At 37.8% G+C, this 21579-nt stretch overlaps 1 protein-coding gene across 16 annotated transcripts in view; it reads left to right on the forward strand.

The window, feature by feature from the left end:
- Positions 1 to 21579, forward strand: part of LOC139456386 (CAP-Gly domain-containing linker protein 1-like) — a 113155-nt gene that overhangs the window by 22983 nt on the left and 68593 nt on the right. For 9 of the 16 annotated variants that reach the window (XM_071238051.1, XM_071238057.1, XM_071238064.1 and 6 more), the window contains 6 exons: positions 1403 to 1545; positions 8699 to 8779; positions 12566 to 13205; positions 14453 to 14470; positions 14712 to 14940; positions 19088 to 19150. In XM_071238051.1, coding sequence (XP_071094152.1) covers positions 1425 to 1545; positions 8699 to 8779; positions 12566 to 13205; positions 14453 to 14470; positions 14712 to 14940; positions 19088 to 19150 — 1152 coding nt within the window. In that variant the 5' untranslated portion in view covers positions 1403 to 1424. Of the gene's footprint in view, positions 1 to 1402; positions 1546 to 8698; positions 8780 to 12565; positions 13206 to 14452; positions 14471 to 14711; positions 14941 to 17872; positions 17894 to 19087; positions 19151 to 21579 lie in introns of all 16 variants that reach the window. The other 7 variants (XM_071238058.1, XM_071238066.1, XM_071238060.1 and 4 more) reach the window with 6 other exon arrangements.

Raw genomic sequence — 21579 nt, forward strand, 5'->3', positions numbered from 1 at the left:
TGGCGTGACACAGCTGGATGCTTTTACACTGTGTAGCATGAGGAATATTAATTTTTCAACTGAAGAGAGTTTGTAAGGTTGTTTACATATTCAATCTTGTTTACAAGGCTAAAAGTAAAACAAATATCCTTGAAATAATAGTGGCATGAGGATATAAACCATATTTACCCCATTAAGCGCCCTGATACAATATCGCAACATCCTCCCCCCCCCCCATCCCACTTCAATTTCTCTGCTAACCGATGGATAAGGAATCTATGTTTTCTGCCCCTATTTAAGACCCAAAATATCCAGAACAGTCCATATTTCTTGTGAAAATTACAGATATTTTACAGAAAATAACAGCATAGAAGGTGTATGTAATTACCTTTTAACTAGTACATGTATAAAAAAGTGGTAGTTTCTTGATGTTTGATCCAAGTTTGTTGACTACTGCTTGATCTCTGAAAACTTGGGCCCTTATTTATCTTTAGGGTGAATTCGCTATACGCATATCTGCTGTCACAAATAATCTTTCTCTTTTCATTTTCAAACCAAGCATAGTGCCAGAACGAAACCTTGTGACATTCATGCAATATGGAATATGTATGTCGTATTATTTGCTGATTATGCTATATGCATGCATTTCAGTACAATGGCCATATGTTCCTGATGGTATATAAAATGCGAAGGTCTTTTGCATTATGTAAAGTTGGTCAGAAAATTGTGAATATTGATTGCACCACTAGAAATTGTGAAGAATATCATATTCAAGATAAGATGCAAAACAGGTCGTAGAAGACCTTGAATTGCTCTCTTGTTGCTCTTATAAAGGTACAGCAAGCCTTTCAGAAACTGTCACCTCTTGAAACTTCTCGAATGATGTTGCCCTTCCCTGTATTGTAAACAACTAAGGGAGGTAAATCTAATCTCATTAGCTGCTGTGTAGATGCCACTAAAATCTAGAAACAGTAGCTCTTAATATTTTACAATTGCTTCATTCACTTGCTGCCTCTAACACTCATCACTGTCTACAACAGGTGTATACACTGCCACATAATAATGGTCGATGGATATTTGTTGCCAATTATCAAGATCTCAATTATGATCTCAGTTACCTATATTATTCAAAACAGTGTTAACCCCAGCTTGCTCACTCACTTACTCTATGAATGAATAGCTGGTTAATCTGCAGCTTGCAGATTGAGGCAGAGACCAGGTGCAACAACATAAACATAGTGCTTTGAAACATGGGCCTGATATTATATATTTCCAACTGACTGACAGGTCTTATTCATTTCAAAACAGTGCTGGTAAATATTTCAGGCATCACCAGTTAAGAATAACCACATATGGTGGTATTAAGATCAGATTCAGTTTGATTACAGGATGGGTCATAATGAATTTTTTCATGTATTTGCAGTAGCAACTGATACGGCAGTAGAATGAGCCTACCACGTCCGACGGGGCTGAAGGCCCCAACCAAGATTGGGCGGCCAGGGTCTGGAACACAGCGCCAGTCCGGGATTCCTGCTCCTGGGTCAGGTTCAGGGAGTCGGCCCCAAAGTAAGCCACACGCGCTAACAACTAACCATTCCTGGCTTCAATGCTTGTCTCACTGTAAAACATAGTCAGACTTTTGTCTCACGTGACTGAAAGTCAAAGTGATCTTGTGTTAGGCATGCTTGTCCATTTTCAATCAGCGTCGTCACATAGCCATGGTAGACATAATGAAACACCTATTATTTATGCCATTATTTGACCTTTGCACCAAGATTCTAAGTACTTTCGAAATGCATTTCCTTGCACTGTAAACATCATCTCCACTTGAGTTATGAGGCTGGTGCTTCACATTCTTGTTCCAACCATTGGAAACATCTGAATTTGTTCAATAGCTTCTAATAGGATTTTTCGATATGACAATTTCTAATTAAAATGCTTTTCGTGCTCTTAAATTCAATGTATCTCTGGCCTCCTTATGATGGCTTCATGTTGTGTTCAAATCATTGGGATTTTAATGTGAAACAATTGAAAACATTGTGTATGGCATTTGCATATGCAATATTCTCTTTTAATAGAAGTAAAGGTATTAATTAATTATTAATTAATTATTTATATTAGTTCATTCTCTCAGATATGGAAACATTGTGGAAATTTTGCTACTTGTTACATATTTGTAAATTGCGGCCTCAGTATTCATGTTGAAAATATTTGAATAGCAATGGTGACAGCAAGTTTTGTTCAGTGGCTGTCATTTTAAACTGTTGAACATTTTAATCTGATGGCTACTTATCCAGGTGAGCTACAGTGCCGTGTCACTATTAGTTAGTTCTTTTTAAGTTGCTCCTGCTTTGCATTCTTAAGTGTTTGATTCAGCAGTTTCCTCATGTTATACGTATATCCTCACATTGCAATTTTCAAGCTTGAAGACTTAAGTTACCAGTCGAGTATGAAGGCGTTATTAATGTAGTGACATACAGTGAAGCAATGTGAAGTCCCCGTGATCACACACTGTGCTCATGTCAGACAACAGTGCTCAGGAACATAGGTCATAATCTCTCAGACTGTATTTGGAGTGAATAGAGTGTTAGTTAATGAAGGCTTCACTGTGTTAGGCCAAGCAATAACAGAATTAACAAATATCAAGATAACGTATAAAGTAGTTAATGTGTATTATATAAAATGTTTGGTAGGACATATATCATTTAGAACATCATCTCTAAAAAGTACGTTTTTGTACAAGATTCTGAAATTGATGTGAAATGAACACTGCAATGTTTGAATTGTAGACTGCCAGTGCCTATTGATTGTTGTCACTTTATGTGTGTACTGAATATTCCAATGCATGTGTGCATTTTGGCTTTTAATTATTATTCTTGTTGATCTTCAGAAAAATATCTTTGATTTTCTGGTTTTAAATGCTGCAAAATTTATTTTGAACATCAATGGTCTGAAGTCCAAGGGAGATATTATTTATTTAAATTTTGAAATTGTAAAATGATAATGAGAAAATGTTTGGTTTTCATTAATCTTATTACACCAGTCCCTACTGTGATTTAGACTGGAGTAATACCACATAAACCTTTAAATGCAAACTAAACTGAAAATTACCAAGCATAAAATAATTAAAATATTAGATCATGTAGATTGTTCCCATTTCATCATTTAGATTGTTAGTTGGATTGTTCATTGCAAGTTTAGCAAAATATTTAAGGTTTTAAAGGTGGCTTTGGTATTGAGTGTTGACATGGAATACTGGGTATTGAGTGTTGACATGGAATACTGGTAACTATTTCTTGTCTTCATAAACTAACACAATATGGTCAATATCTTCTTGATGAGTTATCTACCTTTCGTCTATGTCCTCTTCATGAGTCAGCTACTTTTCACCCATGTCCTCTCCATGAGTCAGCTACCTTTCATCTGTGTCCTCTCCATGAGTCAGCTACCTTTCACCCATGTCCTCTTCATGAGTCAGCTACCTTTCATCCATGTCCTCTTCATGAGTCAGCTACTTTTCACCCATGTCCTCTTCATGAGTCAGCTACCTTTCATCCATGTCCTCTTCATGAGTTAGCTACCTTTCATCTATGTCCTCTTCATGAGTCAGCTACCTTTCACCCATGTCCTCTTCATGAGTCAGCTACCTTTCATCCATGTCCTCTTCGTGAGTCAGCTACCTTTCATCTATGTCCTTTTCATGATTTAGCTACCTTTCATCCATATCCTCTTCATGAGTCAGCTACTTTTCACCCATGTCCTCTTCATGAGTCAGCTACCTTTCATCCATGTCCTCTTCATGAGTTAGCTACCTTTCATCTATGTCCTCTTCATGAGTCAGCTACCTTTGCCTATGTCCTCTTCATGATTTAGCTACCTTTCATCTATGTCCTCTTCATGAGTCAGCTACCTTTGCCTATGTCCTCTTCATGAGTTAGCTACCTTTCATCTATGTCCTCTTCATGAGTCAGCTACCTTTGCCTATGTCCTCTTCATGAGTTAGCTACCTTTCATCTATGTCCTCTTCATGAGTCAGCTACCTTTCATCTATGTCCTCTTCATGAGTTAGCTACCTTTGCCTATGTCCTCTTCATGAGTCAGCTACCTTTCATCTATGTCCTCTTCATGAGTTAGCTACCTTTGCCTATGTCCTCTTCATGAGTTAGCTACCTTTGCCTATGTCTTGTTAGATACCTTTGGTCTTTAAAATCTTCATGTGTTATCTTCTGTTACTTTATGTCATTTTGATGGGTTATCAACCTTATGTCAATATCTTCATGAGTTATCTACCTTTCATCTATGTCATCTTCATGAGTTATCTACCTTTCATCTATGTCCTCTTCATGAGTCAGCTACCTTTGCCTATGTCCTCTTCATGATTTAGCTACCTTTCATATATGTCCTCTTCATGAGTCAGCTACCTTTCATCCATGTCCTCTTCATGAGTTAGCTACCTTTCATCCATGTCCTCTTCATGAGTTAGCTACCTTTCATCTATGTCCTCTTCATGAGTCAGCTACCTTTACCTATGTCCTCTTCATGATTTAGCTACCTTTCATCTATGTCCTCTTCATGAGTCAGCTACCTTTCATCCATGTCCTCTTCATGAGTTAGCTACCTTTCATCTATGTCCTCTTCTTGAGTCAGCTACCTTTGCCTATGTCCTCTTCATGATTTAGCTACCTTTCATCTATGTCCTCTTCATGAGTCAGCTACCTTTCATCTATGTCCTCTTCATGAGTTAGCTACCTTTGCCTATGGCCTCTTCATGAGTCAGCTACCTTTCATCTATGTCCTCTTCATGAGTTAGCTACCTTTGCCTATGGCCTCTTCATGAGTCAGCTACCTTTCATCTATGTCCTCTTCATGAGTTAGCTACCTTTGCCTATGTCCTCTTCATGAGTTAGCTACCTTTGCCTATGTCTTGTTAGATACCTTTGGTCTTTAAAATCTTCATGTGTTATCTTCTGTTACTTTATGTCATTTTGATGGGTTATCAACCTTATGTCAATATCTTCATGAGTTATCTACCTTTCATCTATGTCATCTTCATGAGTTATCTACCTTCTATCTATATCATCCAAGCTCCTTCTCTTAACTGTTGGTAAATATCGTCTTGAGTTATCTTCCTTTCATCTTTGTCAACAAGCTCCTTCCCAGTGTGGGCGTGGCCATTACAAAAATCTTGAAATTTGCCCTCTATCCCCAAATGTAGTAGCGATTATACTTTTGTTTATGTCTTTGGGAATGCCATCACAGTTAATTTTGAAAAGGTTTACAACTGACCATATTTGCCAGATGAATTAGCTTTTTGTTTGTTTGATCAAATTGGTTCGAGATTGCAGACGACCAGAAAATCAACCAACTTTTTCCTTACATTCTTCCTATACCAATTACATGATCCTTGTAATGACACAGAAATCCAAATTGACAAACAAGGAAAATAATTTAGCAGGGGTAAGAGTAGTCGGCGTCATGGCAGTCATCTCTTGATTGTAAACAAAACGGTCAGTCGTGTTCAACTCCAAGCATTGTTGTGGTCACCTATCACAGTGGAGGGTTTTGACTGGCATCAGGGACAGTATAGAGAGCTCTGGGAATGGGCTATTGCTGTGAGGAGTTTGTATATCATCTTCATGAGTTGTCTACCTTACATCATCTTCATGAGTGATCTACCATGAATTTATATCATCTTCTTGAGTTATCTGCCATTCTTCTGTATCATTTTCATGAATTATCTACGTTTGGTCTAAATCTTCATGAGTTACCTACCTTTGGTCTACATCAGGGGTCCGGAAACCGTCATATGCGCCGGACATGTCCGATTGGGAATCTCAAATGTCCGGTCTAAAATATTGCTTACCGGACATTTAAATTTTTCTGTCCGGACATTCTTAAATTTTGACCGGACATGATCAACAGTTAGGACTGAGCAATTTCTGTCTGCAGTTGTAACACAATGAAGATTATCTACACTGACGCTTTGTTTGTTTTGATTGCTGTAAATACATCGTACCTAGAATGATAGTCCAATCGGTCAATCACTGTAATAGGCAATAAACTGAGTTGACACTGATTAATCGAGGATTTATTACTGAGAACATCTTGTTGATTTGAGTAAAATGTGTTTACAACTGTACATAAATACCTTGCATCATCGATGTACCTCATTATCCTCACAATGCTACGATACGTAACCTCAGTCAAGAAGCGAAAGCGTGACGACAGCCAGTCGACCGATGCAGATCAGTCGAGCGGATCTGCCAAACCCTCAAAGTCTGAATGATCATTTTGTAAGTCGTGGCTAACGACTTTCACTTGGTTGACATACAACGAGGATTCGCAGATTTTATTGTTTTCAGTAGCTAGTCGTATATTGAATCTTGATTGACCGCCATTTTGCTTTCTCGGACGATCGATATCAAATTTTTTTATGGTCAATAACTAAGTACAGATGAAAAAGTATTCAAATAACTACTGCTATCAACGATAGTTTAGGATTTATGATTATATTATCTGTCTTGTTTTTAAATAATCTTTAGTTTAAAAAAACAACTTTTCCCGTGAGGTCACGTGATAACCAAATATGGGATAATAGTCTCGATCCAAATGTTACAACGCGTACACTTGAGCAGACTCATGAATATTAATTAGACCGTTCACAACGTTGACAGATCGTTATTATAACAGAAACAAACGTATGTTTTCCATATATATCTAAAATTATATTATTTGTTATTAATTGTCCGGTGAATTAAACAATTTAAATTGAAACAATTCATAATTCATCATATTATGAATACGTAACAACGTGTAATTTGTGTGTAAAAAGTCGTACTAAAACACGCTGTTTGAAGGGGGCGTGGCATAAATGTAAATGTCCGATTGGGATTTTAAATTTTCCGGACCCCTGGTCTACATCTTCATGAAATATGAACTTCCTCATTCAAAAAGATGTTTGTTTGTTGTTTAAATTCACACTCAACAATATCTCAGCTATATGATGGTGGTCTGCAATTAATCAAGTTTAGTCCAGACAATCCAGTGATCGACATCCTGAGCATTGATCTATGTAATTGGTATAAAATGACATGCACCAACTATGTCAGAGAGTCTAACCACCCTATCCTGTTCGTGCCTCATATGACATGCTTGTGTTGATGTTGGATATTAAATTAGCTTAAAATTAAAGAATTGATGAAGATATTGAGGGTAATTAGCATTGTTTTATAAATAAAAAAATTAACATTAAAATCAAATTTCAGCTGCCATTAACATGTCAAATCTGGTATGCCTAATTCTGTATAAATGTGTCATCACAACATCATTTTTTAATTACCTGAATTCCTCAGACCTCTTTGGAGTGGTATCAAAGCTGACTTAAAACTCAGAAATGCAGTTCTTTGAGATTCAAGATGTCAGAGCATGTCTCACTGATACGTGCATGACACTCTCAGCTGGGTTTCTCCTGGAATATAGCTTGTCTCCCTCAAACAAAGCCAGGTGTACATGTGGCCCTGGAAACTCACACTTTGATTGTTTGTGGCAGCTTCCTTCTCCTGTTGTCTGACATTCTATACTTTTTCCTAATTATGTTTGTAACATCCTAGTTCGTATGGCTGAACTTGTAATGAAAACTACATGAAGATTAAGTATCTTATAGTCTCACTTTCTCAGCTGTTATTGAAAACTATGAACAAGGAGAGAATGAGATCATGCTAGGAGTTTGTAATAAGACTGTGTGGTCGCAAAGTCAATGACACATCTTGCCAGAAATATGTTTTTTTACCACAAATGAAATAGATTGACAATTTGATATTTCTGAAATGTTTAAGCTGTTGGTAAGTGTGAAGTTGTGAAATGTTTTGGAGGCATCAGCACATGATTTAATTCACTTCAGTATATTTTCTTTGCAAGATCAATTACCCTTATTATTATTCCATACATAATTGCCCTAGTAAGAACAATATAAACTCTTTCATTTTTTGTTCCTGTAAACATGGTAAAAGAAAACCGAAAAACCACAATCAATCTCAATATCTCTACTCTTGGAAGTGAAATAATCTTTTTTAATAAAGTTTTGATATTTTGATTCAAAGTTACTTACAGCTTATTGATATTTTGCTTGGCTACAGTACAGCATATTGGTTACGAGTAGTGATGGTTGAGGTGTACTGTGTTCTGGTACAGTTGTCCTGATAGGTTGTCCCTACAGGTGGCTCTGGTGTGTATGATGACTGCTGCTGTGGTGTTTGAATACAGGAACTCATTAAATCTTTTACTTTAGACTTGCTAAAAATTCCCAGCTTAAATATAAAATTTCCCAATTCCTCAGAATATACAAAAATAAAAACAGAAAACATTTTTTAACTGTATCACAATTTTCCCCAATTTGCCTGCCAAGGGCTCTTAGTTTGGAAACCTAGATAAATCCTTGTAGATATTAGCATTATGACAAGTGCCCCTTGCTTTCCATGATTTTCTTCAGTGTACCTTAATTTTTGTTTAGTTGGAACTTTGAATGTAAATTATGCCACACTAACCTGACATTCATTGTAGTCTTTACAGTACTGTTTCTATTCCCTTTCAGCTTGCATAATCTGTGCTTTATCACTTGTCAAATGTATTTTGTGTGAAGATATTTGTTTCTGCTTGATATTATTCCTGTTTTTGCCTGGTTTTTGCTGTGGATGTTGCATGTGTGTGCTATTTATTGAAGGTGCTCTAGCTAAGAGAGCAGCTGGAGTGTCAGCCAGTCAGGCGGAGAGGTACTCGACAAACCATCTTCCTCATCTCCGAGGTAACAGAATAGGGGGATTTCTTTGACGAGACAACCTAAATGCCTTAGCAGTCGTTTGTGTTGTTTCAATTGTGCGGTTGTCAAATATCATATTCAACATATTCAAAGAAATAAGCACTCACCAGTCGTCTGATGCTATATGTCCAATGTTAAAGGTATACTTTGGGGCAAGTAGAAATGTCCTCTGTTTAACAGTGTATCTGTATGTTTTCATTATAGAGGGTTGTGAAACGTGTGTTGTTTCTACTGCTGTAGTTTCAATCCCTGACACAGTGACATTGAGGGGGCAGATCCATATCTTTAAAAGAAATATGACATTTTTGGTGACTCTTTCATACATTTTGATGTTGTAGCTTTGATTCAGAATGTTTCATTACTTAATAGTGCTGATCATATAAAAAATTGAAAACATTGGAAGCGCTGTTTGTTTGTTGTATGCTGCACTCAGCAATATCGCAGCTAAATATATGGCGGTCTGCGAGGAATTGTGTCTGGACCAGACAATCCAGTGACTGACATCAAGAGCATCAATCTAAGCTAACCACCAGATCCCATTAGTCACCTCTTACAACAAACATTGGAAGAATTCATTTAGGTTTTGTTCCTGCAGATTCTTTTGGTTCAGAACAATGATTCATGTGACAACTACCTGGAACATGTGGGAAGCTGTTGTCATGCCAGTGTGTAACATAAGAATTATCCATTATGTTATAACGGTTATTATTGCCAAAGAATATATTGATTTTTTTAAGCTGCATAAAAATAATTAAATATTTCTGAGTCAATTTTCCCACTGTTGAGGCAGGGAGAAGTAGGGCAGAAGTTACGAAGGTAAAGAGTCAGGGTGACCTAGCTTGTTATAAATGTAGCTTTGCAAGAGTAATTTTCCTGTTTGAATTCATTAAGAGATTTTCAGACCCGTTTTTACACATTATTTGCCTTATAGTAATCAAGGAAAGAAGTGTAAAGTCGTCTTAAAAAATACAAAAATAGTTATATGTAAATTCGTGGTAATTGTATCTATCTTGACTTAGAATGGGAAATATGTTACAAAACTCTTTGACAGAGTAGTCAGTCTACTACCTGCAGAGCTCATGTTGAATTATGATATAACACTTATATAATAAGAGTCTTAATAACTTAAGGACTATAGAAACCCTGGTTCAACTCTGGTTGTTATTTTCTAAGTTGAAATCAAGAGGCAAGTCAGATAAGCTTTTGGGGGGTTTGGGCTTTGGAAGAGACTAAAATTTTCATCAGCATGTATAACAGATAACAGAAACACTGGGTATACGATGCAGGCAATGTTACATGTATTTTTGTGAGCCAGAAGTTAAAACGGTCTGATGCCTAGGTTATGTGATGAGTCTAATGACAGGGATGCCTGAGAAACATGTCCTTTTTTCAGCCTTGTGCATGCAACTGGAGAGTGAGTAATCTAGCATCCTCAGAGAATCTCCAGGGCAAATTGTTTTCACAAGTATGTCTGCTGAGTGAATACAATATTTCATGTTCAGTGTAGCTCATAAATGAAGTGTAGGTTTTCTTGCTGTCTAGACATGGAGAAAAACGTTGGAAATGATAAGGACATCTATATTTTGTCATGAAGGACACACATACTTAGTCATCAAGGACACATACGTGGTTATCAAGGACACATACTTAGTCATCAAGGACACATACGTGGTTATCAAGGAAACAGGCACAGCAAAGTTTCAATTTCTCAGGAAATACTTTCAACTCTTTTTTCATAATTAAAAGTTTCTACTTCTTACTTGCTTCTGACGAACAGAAAGAAATCAGACACAGAGACAACTTGACTTGTTTTGATCAGTTTCATCTTATCATCTTTCATTTCCATGAGAGTGAAGGTCATTTAATAGTCTGCAGATTTGTGGTGTTCTCTAGAAAAAACAGAATTCACTTTTGTGGCAATAATGGCTGTCCTTAATAGCTCCTTTGTATCTGACACCACATGGTCTAGTGGCAGAGCATCTGCCCGGAGAGCGGAAGGTCCGGGGTTCGATCCACAACTACTTCATACCAAAAGATGTTAAAAGATAGTATTTGTAACCCTGTCTGACACTGGATAAAACAAGGACTGGTTGGCTCTGAGTCAGTATACTGTGTCTGAGTGGGGATAATTCATGTTAAACTGCAGCGTGGTATCTCAGACTATTACGAGCAGACAGACAGACAGACACATGTTGCTCTAAATGCGACGTTAAGTCCTATTTCACCTCACACCTTTGTAGTTGAAAGAGTCACCAGACATTTGTCATTATTGATAAATATGATAATTTACAGTTACAGGAAAGGAAAGAGCAGGGTTCCAAGCCGTTGTGTAATAATGAAATGACACAGGCCTAAAGAGCAATCCGTTGGGATTCTGGGGTAGAACTGGTCCACTGTCTAACTATGTCTATAAGGTGGTTCAGGTCTTGGTCCTATTGATGGAGCACTGGTGATGCAGCTTTAAGCTTTCACTCCCTGCTCCTGAAGGTTACCTTAGCATGGGACAGATGGCAACCTGCGACTGAATGCGTTCTGGAAATGTCTGTACTCAGTGTTTAGAACTATGTTCGGCCAAGATGCATGGTGCTAGATCAGTGTATGGACAGAATGCCATGTTTCATGTCAGTATCCTTGCATGTCAGCATGCACAACTTCCTTTGAATTATACCATGTAATTTGAAACTGCAGTCAGATAGTTAAGATTGAAAGTTGAAAAAGTATTTGATGCAAAGATATTGTCATGATGTGTTTCTTAAAGCAATTTCATTGAAATCAGATACTTGTTTTTGCTTTGACTGTTAAACACAAATCTGAGGAAATCCCAATACAAGTCAGAACAACCTAACGCAAACTTTGACTGACCAATGAAATGTCAAACAAGAAGTCAACATTAGCAATCAGAAAATGGCTTTCTCGAACTATACAGTACTAGTTTCAAACTGGCGACATCCATTTTAGACTAGACTTTGAAAAAATATTTTGACAGAGTTCTGTTCAATTCAAAATTAAAATACTGATAAAAAGAATATTCTTGAATGTCTTATAGATGGTGGATATTGTATGGCAGTACTTCCAACAGGCTATGTAAAGTCTCTTCTGTTCAAATGTTTTGTCCCATCAAAGTGAAAGATAGGTGCTGATTTTGATGGAATCACTCATACAACCTGTAACTGTCAATTGGAAAACCCTATGTTAACCTTTTTGAGGGTGCATGATAAGAAAAAAAATTCTGATTGTCACTTTCCTGGTCTGGTAAGCAACACTTTGATTTGTTGGATGAAAGATCCTTCTGACACGACCAGAAATGGGATGTCCCCAGGTCTTTGTTTTAGGGGTAGCGAGAACTAAGGTCTGATTTTGATGAGATTGCTGTTAAAGATATTTGGGAGATTAGATTCAGTGAGAATAAGATAGATAGAACTTATTACCATGATTACATTTTGTGTGAAATGTTTCCTTGACATTCACAGCTGCCTGTTTGATGTCATCCTCACTGTTGTCACAGAAGGACACAGGAGAATTCCATGAAACAGTTCATCAATCAAACCATCTGCAGAAAATAACATTTTTGTGACAGGCTTTTTACATGTTTAAGTATGCTCTAAACCAGTGGTGCATCTGAGGAAACACATGGACAAGGCAGTTCTAGTGTTTCATGAGTTTCATTTATGCTTGTTTAAAATATTTCTTAGAAGTTAAGCACTGATGGGTAGAAAAGAGTACCGGATGTTTAGGGAAGACTGGTGATAACCATAGTCATCATTACTTCAGGTCCAGAAAACACACCTCCAGCAGGTAATGGCACTGATGATCTCAAGATCGGTGACCGTGTCTGGGTCGGAGGAACAAAGCCAGGAGTGATTGCTTTCATCGGTGAAGCACAGTTTGCTCCTGGAGAATGGGCTGGGGTTGCCCTTGATGAACCAATAGGTAAAAACGATGGCAGTGTAGCCGGGGTAAGATACTTTCAGTGTGAGCCAATGAAAGGAGTGTTTTCTCGTCTGACCAAACTGTCCCGGACTCAAGGTCTGATTTCAGCCCCGACGCCTAAACCTACCGATGCTGGGAGCGACACATCCACCAGCCAGAGCAGTGCCCAAAACGGGACAGCGAATCACACACCTGCTCGATCACAAACTCCACGAATTGGACTCTCTGGATCGAAGTCCAAATCAGGCTCCAATGTGAGCTTGAATAAAGACTCGCCACCTACCTCTACCACCAATCTGCATCGAGGAGGCCTTGCCATGACCAAGCATGGGGTTAAGGTTGGAGATCGTGTTGTTGTGAGTGGGTCGAAGAGTGGAATCCTGAGATACGTGGGACAGACTGATTTTGCAAAAGGAGAATGGGCAGGGGTGGAGCTTGATGACCCACAGGGGAAGAATGATGGTGCTGTTGCTGGTAAAAGGTAAGTTAATGTCTACTTATCCTACTTGTCCTTGAGCCCATGGCCAGCAGAAATAGAACAGGGCCTACTGATAATTATTGGTTGCACTATTATTCCAGTGAAAAGTCCATACTTGCACTTACACACAAGTATACAGTAGTTGGCTTCATTGAAATTTTGGAGGGGTAGCTTTTTTATACCCTAATTGGCCAGGAAATATATTTCAACAGTTTTAGAAAGTGAATGATTGTTTTATTTTATAATATCAACTAAATTTTTGGGCTTTCAATAAACAAACCCAAACCCAAGTGGGATTACCCTTTATAACATTCATCCACTTGATAATATAAGTATTTGTGTTGTGTGAATGCTGACATTGTCAATTCAATTGTCAATGAGAGCTGTGGGGTAGCCTAGCAAGTGGTCGAAGTTACAGTTGTTTCATCGAAGACATGTGTACAATTCCCTACATGGGTCATTGTTTGAAGTCTATGTCTGGGGTCCCTGATGTTGTGTTAGTGGAATATTGCTAACAGCATCATAAAGCCATACCCATGCTCACTCACTCACTCATTTATCAGGGGGCATGGTGGCCAAGTTGTCTAAGGCGCCGCGATTCTCTGTGCAGAGTTGCGTCCCTTGGGCACGCCAGAAACCTATGATTGTGGGTTCGAAACCCGGTTCGTCCTGATTATGTTTCTAGGTTTGTCAGCACCATACCCGTGCTCGTATATTTCACTAAAGTGGTAAACGTATGAGATCTGCATCACTTTGGGCTTTCCTCCCACATTAAGCTGACACACCGCAATATAACTGGAATACTGTTAAAAGCGGCCTTTAGCCCAACTCTCTCACTCACTCATTTATTAATGAGGGTACTTGGGTGGCCCAGTGGTCATAAGGTATTGTTCACAGTTGTTTCCCTTACTTGTACAATGGCCCAATGATGTAGATTGTGGACAGATTTGTGATTTGTAAATCCAACCGCAGACATTACAAGCAAATTTCAAGGCCTTGAGCATGATGCTTGCGGACAATTTGCTGTGCTAGAAAAATTGATTGAAGTCCCACAAACACCACTTTCTCTATCTTGCCATTAAGATTGCCATAATTTCAAAAAGACAGTGTTACAGTTTGTTACAGGGCATTACACATTTAAAGATGCTCTGGAAACATGACTATGTCTTGCAGTATGGTCCCCCGTTTAACAATCCAGCATACAGTCATCACTCATGTTAGTTTATATATTTGTTTCTATGAATCTATAGGTCAAGCCGTCAAATGAAGTAAGACATCGCAGTTTGCTTTTTAGAGTTCGCCTTGATTATAAACCTTAGTCAGCTCAATACATGTACAGTTGCTTTTGTGGGCTTCACCTATATGGTTAAGGTCTGTGAGCTGTATTGCTTTAGGCTATCCTCTCATATAAAGCTGACATGCCATGATATAACTGAATTGTTCAAAGCCGCTGTAAACCCAAGCCATAATCTCACTCACACATTTGTTGAAACACATTGTATTTTCCAGGTACTTTGACTGCCGACCCAACTTTGGGTTGTTTGCACCCATACACAAGGTCGCCCGCTATGCAGGAGGGGCAACTCCTAGCCCTCAGACACGGAACTTGGCAAACACCAGCTTGCGTAGTGCACGTGAGCGATCAGGAAGCCAGGAGTCAATTAGTTCGGTCAGCTCAACCGCGTCTAGTGTATCCCGGAGCCGGGTAAGGTTGGGCATAACCTCCCTGGCCAATCAGGTACATGCTCACTTACTGATGCTTTTCTTTCATCACGCTTTATTGGTCAGAGTAATCAAGTGTGAACAATATTGCCGTGGAATTCTTTCGATATTGTGTCCCTTTTCACGAGTGTTAAGACCAGTTCTTTGCCATAGCTTATTGACAGACCATGAAGGTTCTGCTCTGAATTATTTGCATTCATTGGCATAATCGGTGAACTTTTGCAAACATGTTCCTAGATCTTCTTTATATGATTTCCTTGCATGGTAGTTAACCTACACTATGGGTGAATTTAGTGCATTTAGTTTTTATTGTAGTTTATTTCTTGTCTTGTTGATATTTTTTAAATCAAAATGGTTGTTTAACTAGTTTAATGTCATCAAAAACATCATTAATTTTTCATTTTTGTTCACTTTTTCATCATTTCATTGGGTCAGTTATTTTTGGTTTGCTTTGACTAACTTTTTTTTGTTGAAGTTTGTGTTTTGTTAGTGCCTGAATCCTGTGTAAAACACAATCTGGCGATGGAGTTATCTCCCTTTGCTTCTAGCGTGTAGTTCGTTATATTAAATTGTATCATGGTTCATTTTCTCAAATAGTGGTCTTTTGATAAGTCTTTGGCAAGAGCTGGTCTAATCAAACATGTCTTTTTAATATTTTTTTTGAAAACTACATTTGTCCTAGAATAATTATAGAGATCCTTATTTCTACTACACCCTTTACAATCGTAATGACCGTTGTGAAATCGACTGCATTGGTAAGCTGCATGCATGTACATAAATGTTGTGCATCCAGGGCCCCCCTTCAGTTATACCCGTAGTGCTAGAACATATTCAGTAGTTAATGTGGGATGATGGAATCATTGGTGCTTTAAAGGGAGATCACTCACAGGATTTTGAATCAAGGGTAGGTCACTCCTATCATTTCTTTTCTCAAGACTCAATGTGACAAATTAAAATGATTTTGTTTCAATTTCCTTGAAAGAGTAAAGTCAGATAAGGTCCCCCTGGAATATTTGTCTCATTGTCAAGTTTAATTTGACAATTTTCGGAAAAAGTTATGATATCCCATTCATTCACATGTTCACCAGAGTAGCCATGTCACCATTCTTTGATAAGACATTGGGAAGAAAAGAACAAAATTTTACTCTGTCATTCTTTAAGTTCTTTAATTCTCACATGATCTTTTGATGGAAATATTGTGGCACATTAAATCTCAATCATCAGTGAAGAAGTTCAAGATGACAAAATTGTGAAAGATGGAGCGGTTATAATCCTCTCAGGTGATCCCATCATCGTGTTTGTGGGTAGTTCCTGTGTGGTTAATATTCCATATCAACATACTCAGTCAGACATCTATCTTAACTCCGACATATTATCAACATACATACCTAACTTTAATATGTATTCCATTTGTTTATTCAAGCTACCTATCTTACTAATTTGATAATCTATGTAAACATACACAATCCCGATGACACTTCTAAAGAACGACAAGACACTTTATCCTTTTGTCCATGATTCACAATCAATATTGAGTGGACAAAGACAGCTACTGTAATGTCCTTTTGGCATGTATAGTTTTGAATTAAGAGAGTTAAAAATTGGTATTACTGTGTGTAAGGGGATTGAGTTGTTGTTTTGTAATATTCTTTTTGCTGTGGTTGAATAATTGTTTATCACGATATGTTGATGTGCTAGATAATTCTCGGTTTTCTTTCCTACATTGTGTTCCTGCCTCCCCCAAGTTCTTGGTGGTTTATGTTTGATTGTTTGGTGTTGTGTTGGAAACTAAACCAAGTCGGTAATCCATAATAAGCTGATGTTATCATAAATACTAATATGCTATTTACTGTTTTGTTGGATCATATCTTTGAGATTTTTAACTTCAATGATGTAGAAAAAGGAGTTTTTAAGCTGAAATGTGATGAAATTCTGTTGGGAAGTTTAGTGACATAGCATAAAGACATTAATCAGTATCAGCAGTTCTACTAGAGAAAGAGCCCAGCTAAAAACTATTAGAACCCACTGACAGCACAGAGCTGAGAGTCATCATGGCAGCTAGTGGTTCTTAGGTACATGTGGGAAGGACAGTGTACTTCCACCCATAATGCAGCACTCTACTGCTCACCAATACAAATACCCGTGTTAAAGGTATCCTTCATTTCAAAGTAGACAATTTCCTATTTTCAACATTGTGCCTATTTGTTGTCATCATTGGCCAAGTGCTAAGAAAAGTTAGTTGTTTTTCCCTGCTCATGAGAGAGTTACACTTGGATTCGTTCATCATTTTCAGTGATGACCTTGTGTAATGTCCTTCAGTCATGGCGTACTTAGCTGTTCACATCTTGATGCACAGACATAGATGTTTAAAACATTCCCCGTGTCCTTTTCACGATTGATAATGACTCCGTGTCAGAAACAAAAATGGTGAACACTTTATTTCCTGCAAATAGCTTTATCATTTTGAAGATCATGATATTAACGCATTTCAAGGTCCCAGGTTGAAATGGAGCAAGTTTGAAGTGGCAGTTCTGTTGACAACCCTCTGATATTACCAGTATCACAGCATTCAGGACTATTGGTTTTTATCACCGGTCAAAATGTTTCCTACACAAATTAATTTCAATGCAGATCCCTTGCTAACTAATCTGTTTACTGGACATGTAGATATTCAATCTTTATAAATAATTTTAGACAGTCTGTTAAACATATTCTTAATGAATGTTACATTTGTATCTTCTTTGTGCATGTGCATGATTTAGTACTGCAGTGTATAGATCATTGCTTCATAGATATCGTCATCAAGATCAATATGTCATGTTGGTAAATATTGTTTACAATGGTAAAGAGTTCAATTTTGTCATTTTTCTGTCTGCAAATTTCCACTTGTGTAATCATGGTAATAAATCCACTAAAGTAATTAACATGAATTTAACTTTTCTTAACAGATGAACCAATCAAATTTTGAGGTTTGGTTTAATCATTTATCTACTTGATTAAGTCTGTGTACATATTCTCTAATTCAAACTATTTAACTGTGTAATATTACTCAAGATGTATCCCGAGTTTCAGCTATTAAATATACTTCATGAAGGATTGTGTAAAAGATGTTGAAAAGTAAAATCAATACTGGCTGTCTTGGGGTACATCTTGCTAGTTTTGCCTTAATCCTGCTGCTGCGTGTAGTCCAATAATTTACAGGCTGCAGTAAGACAGTATCCAAACAGACGTAGCCCCTAATGCTTCACTGATGATCACTCAAGCATATCAGATTTTGAAAGACACATCAGTATGTTTCAGGATTTCCTTTTAATGATATGGAGATAAAATAAATGGCAGCTACAGTTTAATTAGTGTGACAAAAGTTGTTCTCGAAGACTCTTAGACCGCCTCCACAGTCTTGTGGTAGCGTATCCGCCCAGAGAGCAGAAAGTTCAAGCTTCGAACCCCCGCAGTATTATACCCAAAGATGTTAAAAGATGGTACTTGTGGTTACCCTGCCTGCATTAAGGAACTAAAACAAGGACTGGTCGGCTTGGAGTCAATATGCTGTGTCTGAGTGAGGTATTCATGTTAAACTGCGGCATGGTATCTCAGTGGGCTAGCACTATAAAATCGATATTAGTCTGGACTAGTACAAGCAAAAATACACACACACACCTACACCCACATGCACATCACTATATAAGTGCAGTAACCTTGAACACGACATTAAACCCTATTTCACCCTATTTCACACTATTTCACCCTATTTAACATCATTTCTCAGACTCTTACAACAGTAATGCTCTCGTACTCTGACGTCAGTTGTCTTCTATGATTGTTTGTCCTTTGGACAGGTGAACTGAGGACTACAGTTCTGCTCCTATGACAGTTTTGCTCTTAGTTCAGATGCACTGGTGACAGTTTTTATGCTGTTATGAGGTGTATTCCTTGGATAGTATTGCTGATTGGCAGTTATTCTCAAAGGACAGGTGAACTCGGATGAGAGCTGAGAATTGGTTGCATGAAAATAAAATGTTAAGCAAATTATCAGGACTACCACTTCAGCAGGATATAGGTTTAACTTTTCATCTTCATATTTATATATATAGACCTCACCTTGTATACTCTTTGACTAACTGCCATCACTCATGCATATATCTACTTTAACTAACATGCAGGCTTCCAAAAGCGGCCAAAGACCAAGCTCACTTAACTTGTCTGCTACCACATCTGCCCTCCAGGTGAGTGGGTCGGTCTAATTCATCCATACTGACAACCCTAAGGAGAATAGTCCATGATTAATATAGGGGGTTCATGATGCAATCAGATCTGGCTGAAAACTTCTCTTATGCCCCACTTTCACTACGAATCAGCCCGAATCGGTAACTTTCGAAATTCATGATGATTCGGACAATAATGCAATCTTTCGTGGCTAATCGGGTTGAAAAATATGAAGAATGCCAGGAATGGGTTAAGAAACATGTACCAATTTCAAGATTCATGTACGTATCATGCACAAATTGTAAGAATCACCTACAACTAAGTTACGAACATGACGAATGTTCTTCTTACTTAATTCTTATTTACGAATGGATTTCAATACAGCCACGAAATTGCAATTCAGGGGCCCTTCCACAAAAGTTTTTCACAAACAAACACTTTCTCACTGATTCGACAAACTCCCGTAAACTGTACAAATGTTTTGGAATCAAATAAGATTCATTTAAGATCTTCAAGAAATGATTGAGATTTAACTACGAACATGAAAACTTTCCGATTCGGGGTGATTCAGGATATTCGCGGTCGTAGTGAAATGGGGGCATAAGTCTATAGAGTTCTGAATTGTTTTAGATGTACTTTTGTCATATTCATCTCATCACAAACTTATTGTGGAATGTAAGAGTTAAATGATCCAATTTTTTAAATTTTGTTATGTTGAAATGTTGAAAGCAAAATATGTATATGTTTCATGAAGGGAAATTAAATATGTTTAACTATATGATAGTTAATGAAAACCTATTATCGGAGCCACATCTGATAAAGGAGTGAAAGCTATGGTATTGATATCCTATCCATGGTAGTGAGTTATTAGCAATATTCCAACCATGTAACAGCAAGGAAACCCCATACATGGGATTTACACGTTGTGTCTGTGGCACAAGCCACAGCTTTAACCACCAGGCTGCCAATAACCACCACGACCTGTGAAGAACCAGGTAGTGAATAGGTCTTCAGCAACCCATGCTCGTCTTTAGAGGCGACTGATGGGGTCGCTGACTTGATTGATGCATGTCATTGTATCCCAACCGTGTAGATCACTGCTCTTGACATCAATCACTGGATTGTCGGTTCAGATTTGATTATTTACAGACCACCGTCATATGCTGGAATATTGCTGAGTGCAGCGTAAAACAACAAAGAAACAAACTAACTAACCCTAACCTTAAACCATTGTAGGTAAACACTTGTTGGAACCAAGGTTTGTGGAACTAGTTTCAAATAGAATATCTCCAAGTGCCCTGCACAGAGGCGTATTGCACACATCTACTGGGGTGATATCGCCAGTGTCACTGGATGATGATTGCTTATGTTTTCATAGAATTAAACATTTACCACACAAATTGTAACCTCATAACCTATTATAATGATTATTGTAGAATTTGTGTTTAACTGTACATCCATGGTTAACGACTCCTCCAGTATATTTACAGGCTTGTTTGGACAATGATTATGGCAAAGACAATTATTCCTTTGGCTCTTACCCTCATACCAGTGGTTTAAAGTGTTGTATCCCTTGTACCAGGATCTGCTGATCCCAGATTTACCCTGATTATGATCCTTGGTCTATCTATTTCAAACATTGGTTTCCATCAGGTGCCAAAGTGTGCACTCGTCACTGATGCAACATGAGACAGCTGAAATACTGTTCAAACCCATTAGGTTGGAGTCATACCTGCCACTGATGAGAAGCATATGTTGTCCATGAGTTTGTGAAGTCTAAATATATTTCAAATAGTATGGAACTAGAGGATAAATATCTTGTTAATTTGTTTTCCTGCATATTGCTGTCATTGTCTTTTCACCTCTGATAAAAGTGTATAGTTTTTCAAGAGGGATCAGGTTTAATCTGGCTCTTATGTAAGACTTTCTTTTCTCATCATTGGCTGCAATATAGAGGAGATGGATGTGTCAGCGTGACACAACAATCCTTACATAACCAAGGTGATGCTCAAACATGTGCTTGTTACACAAGTTCTTTGAATAGAAAGAAATATTGGCTGTACAATCTAATGTTTTCTAAAATCAGTGGACTTGCATGGATGATGTCATATTGATGAATCATTCTGACCTAGGAGACAAAAATCAATATGTGCTGAATCGGAACACTCCTTGTAAGATAGGTGGGAAGGTTATCTGATTGTATATTCAGTCTCATGCTTATGAAGTGTATCAAGAAATCCCTGTTGAAAAAAGGGTAATGTAACATTTGTTTAATGGCTCAAATTAAATGCTGTTAATAGTCTGTCCAGAATTTATAGTCAGCATGCAAATGTATAATAGAGACAGTTCTGCTGTATTCTTTCCGAAGTATTCACTTCCTAGCAGAGCCTTGTAAGGGAGGCGTGAAGTGGGGGAGGGGATGACACCTACCCATCATGCTGAACACATG

Source organism: Haliotis cracherodii, unplaced genomic scaffold, assembly GCF_022045235.1.
Source record: "Haliotis cracherodii isolate W230 unplaced genomic scaffold, xgHalCrac1.p SCAF_11, whole genome shotgun sequence".
Lineage (NCBI taxonomy): Eukaryota > Metazoa > Mollusca > Gastropoda > Lepetellida > Haliotidae > Haliotis > Haliotis cracherodii.